Source organism: Triticum dicoccoides, chromosome 3B (genome assembly GCF_002162155.2).
Source record: "Triticum dicoccoides isolate Atlit2015 ecotype Zavitan chromosome 3B, WEW_v2.0, whole genome shotgun sequence".
Taxonomy (NCBI): domain Eukaryota; kingdom Viridiplantae; phylum Streptophyta; class Magnoliopsida; order Poales; family Poaceae; genus Triticum; species Triticum dicoccoides.
Genome location: NC_041385.1, coordinates 413,542,977 through 413,548,277, shown reverse-complemented (window position 1 = coordinate 413,548,277; position 5,301 = coordinate 413,542,977). Strand labels below are relative to the sequence as shown.

The 5,301-nt window shown below is 43.0% G+C and overlaps 1 protein-coding gene across 1 annotated transcript; it reads right to left on the bottom strand.

Moving 5' to 3' along the window:
* Positions 1 to 609: 609 nt before the first annotated feature.
* On the bottom strand, positions 610 to 4,846 carry LOC119276258 (GDSL esterase/lipase At2g27360-like). Its single transcript, XM_037557288.1, has 5 exons — positions 4,454 to 4,846; positions 3,385 to 3,594; positions 2,543 to 2,691; positions 2,188 to 2,464; positions 610 to 1,156 (listed from the first exon to the last, which is right to left on the bottom strand). The coding sequence occupies exons 1-5, from the start codon at positions 4,725 to 4,727 to the stop codon at positions 849 to 851; spliced, it is 1,218 nt and encodes a 405-aa protein (XP_037413185.1). The 5' UTR covers positions 4,728 to 4,846; the 3' UTR covers positions 610 to 848.
* Between the last annotated feature and the right edge of the window lie 455 nt (positions 4,847 to 5,301).

Below are 5,301 nucleotides of genomic sequence, written 5' to 3'. Positions count from 1 at the left end.
TTAACGCTTCCGCTTTTGGTCTACGAGGGTATGTGGACACACTCTCCCCCTCTCGTTGCTATGCATATCCTATATAGATCTTGCGTGAGCATAGGAAATTTTTGAAATTGCATGCTACGTTTCCCAACAGATTCTGACTCAAACTACTGCTCATTTTAGGTTAAATTAGCTCGTTCGAGCTTTAGTTTAGCTCAAAGTAAGTGTTTATCTAGTTCAATTATGAATTATGATGGGGTGTTATGAACTACTATGCATAGTTATGCATTATATGGTCATAATCTAATTTCAAATTTGAGTTCGAAATGAAATGTTTGTGCACAATTTGGAGCTGAGTTAAATTTGTGTGTTTGGCTAGTTTCACGGATTTTTAACTCCTCACATTTGAGGACTTAAGCTTTGAGGTGTAAACTTTTGATGGTTCAGTTAGAAATGCCCTTGGTACTCAATTCATAGCATCACTACCTGAGCAGAGCGCATAATACTATTACTTCGTCCAAAAAAACTTGCCTTAGATTTATCTAGATAGAGATGTATCTAACACTAAAATATGTGTGGATACATTAGTATCTAACAAATGCAAGACAAGCTTTTTGGGACGGAGGGAGTATGTACTATGTTCTGACATTTCCTGTTGCTAATATAAAAGGAGCCGAGAAATGGAACCATCAGCTGCAATTTTCACAAAATCACTTCTCATTTGGCTCCAAGAAAGAAAAAGAAACTTCTCCTTGTAGCAGCAAAACAGATGGGAGTTTGCTCACCACTTCTCTTCACGATTTTGAGAAGAGCCCGAAGTGATTATCTATGTATTGCCTCTTGAAATTCTACGTGTAGCAGAGCCCACATTATCAAATAAAAGAGCTCATAGCATCGTATGTTACAGTGTTTGTAGGATTGCTGTCTGTACATTGATGAAGCTGGGAGACTTTGTACTCTCCATCCCGACATATTTCCGAAAGAGGAGGAACAGCATAAGACCCCAGCACTCCTTGGATTATAACTTTGTAGGTCGCTTCGGTGAAGTGTAAACCGTCCCATGAGACGTACTTCGATGGGTCAGGGCAGACCAAAGATCCAGGGTTTCCACATAGTACTGACAGAGAACAGTTATGTGGGGCATCGCTTCCGCAGCATGAGTTCAATGGGACAGTGAAACCTGCAGTAGCATTGTTCTTTGATTAGTCCAAACAATTATGAAGGAACAACAAAGAGGTGTAGAGACACAGAGTAGGATAGTTTCTTGCATTGCTATGTATGCTGCTACTCTATGTTGTTGCATCTGCTGTGTCAGTGGAGGGGGCAAAGAGCTTCAGTGAGCTTGTTACAAGTTGTAATACCTACAAATGTTCAGCCGTGCTTCCCAGGACACATGGAGCTAAAAGGTTGGTTTGACTGATTTATGTGGATATGATGAACATGCTCAGGCTCAGATTTTGAATGAACTACCGGGTATTAGAATTAAGATGATTAGAAAACACCTTAAGATAATATTTGCAAGTCTGTGGTAGGGGAGACAATACAGGGTTGATTTAGATCTCTGCTTGTAGGGATGCAGAATGGGCTTCGTCATCAGGATCATAATTATCATCCAAGGACAAACGATGGAACATCAAATAGGTAAATGCACCTTATTGTCTGCCTAAGGTAAAACAAGGACCGACTCTTCTTGTGTCGTGCATAAGATATGCATTCATATGCAAGACTCACTAGTCGACAACACAACGCAGAAGGATATACTACTTAGTAACCATTTAGCTATTGTTGTTTCTTCATATATTGTCCACCTGCCCCAGTTTAGCTTAAGGTAACAGAGTTACAAAACATGTTTATCTAAAGACTATTAACTGTGGGTTCACAGATTCCTTTGGCTAGAAACATGCTTTGTCAGAGTAAGCAAGATTGTGTATCACTGAATGCCAATACAGGCACTATGGCCATTTAATAATCATGGATTTAATATAACTAGCATACAGTCATATCCAATGAAATGTATCTTGCCTATAATGCTATTATCAATAGCTTTCACTAAGGTTCATGAACTGTAGTTAAGTATTGGAAATGAGCTTTTGAAGGCTTGTGTAACAGTGTAAGTCAACTAAGCCCTGTTTGACAACATAATCTCAAATAACCTTAACACCAATTAGTTCTATGTTTTGTTACTACTATTACTTAAGAGGCAGGACTCACCAAACTGCAGTGGGGCACGGTATATGTTCAGTGTAGCACCATAATAATCAGCATAAATGACAGATACATCTGGGTGAAGATTCCTAAGTTTCTCTAGCTCCTCCTGGAGCAAACGATTGTGGTACTCGGTAAATTCATTTAGCCACTTAATGCACCCTATTTCTTCATTATAGTAATCCTTCTCTTCACTTGGAAGTATTGCGAGATACAATGGGACACACCCTATCGGGAAATTTCCAGGAACAACGAATTTCTTCGCGCCAAGAATTATAAGCTCCTGCGAAACAAATTGTGAGTGCACATACATACAGGCTCCCAGTAAGACCTCACTGAAAAGGCACATGCATCTACATACCGTGATAGCTAAGCTTATGGCACCAACAACCTGAGGAACAAGCTCGCGTAGCTCAGCAAGAGATTTCCCCCTGACCATTAGATGGTTGTAATCATTCCCGCCGACCTCTCCAACAAGGAAAAGTGATTTTGACATGATATCACTGTGTTCTGCACAGAAAGTGGACTTTACAATTTGGAATTTCCTCGTAAATGGCATTACAGTGTTACACTATGAAACTGAACAAGAGAAAATAATAATCATGATTTAAGCAAGAATTCATTTGGTAATTTCAGACATGGGGCAAATTAGAATTCCAGTATCAACTTGGCAGTATGTTTTATGCGTCTTTATCACACATGTAATTTGCAGTCACTCACGAAAATAGTAAACTATGTTCACTTTGTAAAGTTACTGCACATTTTGTAACATGGCATATGCTGATTACTAAAACAGTCACTCGTGAAAACAGTCAAATGTGTTGACTTTGTAAAGTTACTATGCATTTTGTAACAAGGTGTATGCTGATTAAAACACCCACGACCTCATCAGAAGGCTCAAACTAGTCAATTGTGGCACCATTTATTGGTTGAAATTTCGCTCTCATGAGTTAACTAAAACAGTGTAAGGACTATCAGTTGTAACACAGGCACCTTTCAGATTTCGACTAATTGCAGCAATATAAACATTCAGGGCAGTGATTGGCCAGCCAGGATGGTTTCCAGCATGTGTACCACTGTTTGACTTCTCAATCGCTCCGCAAGTTGAGATCACTTGTTTTCTATTCATTCCTATATCTTTAAGCAGGTAATGGTTGCACACAGAGATGAAGCATAACAGAAATTCAGAAGATTTATATATACCAGACTCTGTGGAGGCAATGGACGGAAGCAGTCTTTTGAACCACTGCATTTGCTCATCAAGGGAGTGTGGCGTCCATGTAGGCTCCACACCAAGCTCTCGGAAGAACGAGTTGTTGAGCGCAGTCGCACCGCCAACCGCAAAATTGGCGCCATTCAGGAAGTCACCACCGCCAAGGTAGGGTGGCACGAAAGGCATCCCGAATGCTTCAGCTGGTCATAACAAGGAGGCCAGCACATGTCAGAAAACAAATTGAGGAAAGTTGGTAAGATGCGAAAACATCAAGGAGCCCCCAAAAGGTAAATGAAAACAAAAGCACCGGAAGTCCAACATGGAAGGGTTGACCACGTGATGATGTGAATGCCAATACACAGGTGGTTGGAGCGGCCAATTGTATATCTTCTGAAGGAGATGATGCCATTGATGGTCTAGTGGTTGGGGAGAACTGGGGCAGGTAAGCAACTTTTGGGGATACAACTTGTGTAAGGTTGCTATTTGCATTTAATTTTGGGTATTGTAACCTCTTTACAACCCACAACTTCATTTTCGCATTACTAAAAGATGGAAGGCATGCTACTTGCAAACTCTCCAAACTGCAACCGGAAATACAGTTTGAAGAAATACCAGTTATTTAATTTGCAACCTTTGCAGTTGCACACATGTCCCTGTTGGCGTCAGGCAAGTAGCAGGGAATGGGCGTATTATAGTCTCAGCAGAGCACGCACGCTTACCGCGGCCCCTGAAAAGAAACGATGATGAATCCCTTGCTTGAAGAGAAATCAAGAGCGTAGCGCGATTCTCCCCGCCACCACACAGCGGATGTTCAGGAAGGTGAACTAATCACTTCTGTCGCCGTTGAGTAAAATCCACACATATACGCATGAAAAAGCTAGGGAAATTTTGGCATGGTCAATCCCTAAAAACCAATAGTATCTCTTTGAAGCAATGAAGTAGAGGATCCCAGTCCAGTTCCAGCAGCGGGCGACATGAAACTATAGAGCGATACGACGGAACCAAGTAAAAGAAAAAACACTATGAGTGTATGTGTTTGTCTGTGTTTGTTGTTTTTACCGAAGAAATCGAGGAGGTTGCGGCCGTCGGAGTAGCGGCCGGAGGGGCGGCCGAAGAAGGTCTGGCCGTACGGGAGGCTCCGCGCGGGGTCCGGGAAGTCGTCCGGCACGGAGAGCAGGAAGTTGCCCGTGTCCGTGAGCGAGTCCCCAAAGCTGAATATCCTGTCGAAGCACACCCCTCCGGCCGCCGGCACCGGCATCGCCACCACCGCCGCCACGACGCCGGCGACGAGTGCGGAGGCGGCGAGCCGCGCCGCCTGAGCCGCAAATGCCATGGGTGGCCCGAAGGAGCACAGCCCCCGATTCGTCGCCGGAGAAGGCTATGGATTTGTACCAGGAGGGAGGAGGGGAAGGAAGTTTGGCCGTTGACGTAGGGGACAGGAGGCGAGGGGGATGCGTGGTCGCAGTTTTAAAGGGGATCCCGTTCCACTTGCTTGCTCATTGCTCCTTTTCCCTTTTTATTTACGAGTTCCTAACTTATTTTTGCGACCCTGTATTTTGGGCTTCCGGCCCAGCTGTCCTTTCGGCTCGGTTACGTGGCTGGCGGTGGTTGGGCGGTTCGGCCGAAGCGCTGAGGCTGGTCGTAATGATAGTATCATAGCTGGTATCATGCATGCCAACTAGACTATTTTGCTGAGTGGCATAGAATTAAATGAAGAAAGAAAGTGTTAAGTATCATATCATGATACCGTATCATGTTAAATGATATGCTACTATGTGTCATGCATGGCAATAAATAAGGTTACCTATGATATTAGTATATGATACTTTGCATTATGGAGGTAGTATCATACCTTAGTATCATGTGTATGATACTAAGGTATGATACTACCCATTACAAGCAGCCTA

Bases quoted from the DNA above. Each gene is read 5' to 3' on its own strand.
- LOC119276258 (XM_037557288.1), bottom strand. From the start codon at position 4,727: ATGGCATTTGCGGCTCAGGCGGCGCGGCTCGCCGCCTCCGCACTCGTC. The intron at 3,595-4,453 runs GTAAAAACAACA...TGTTATGACCAG, and splicing joins CAACCTCCTCGATTTCTTCG to CTGAAGCATTCGGGATGCCT. The intron at 2,692-3,384 runs GTATATATAAAT...CTTTCTGTGCAG, and splicing joins CATTGCCTCCACAGAGTCTG to AACACAGTGATATCATGTCA.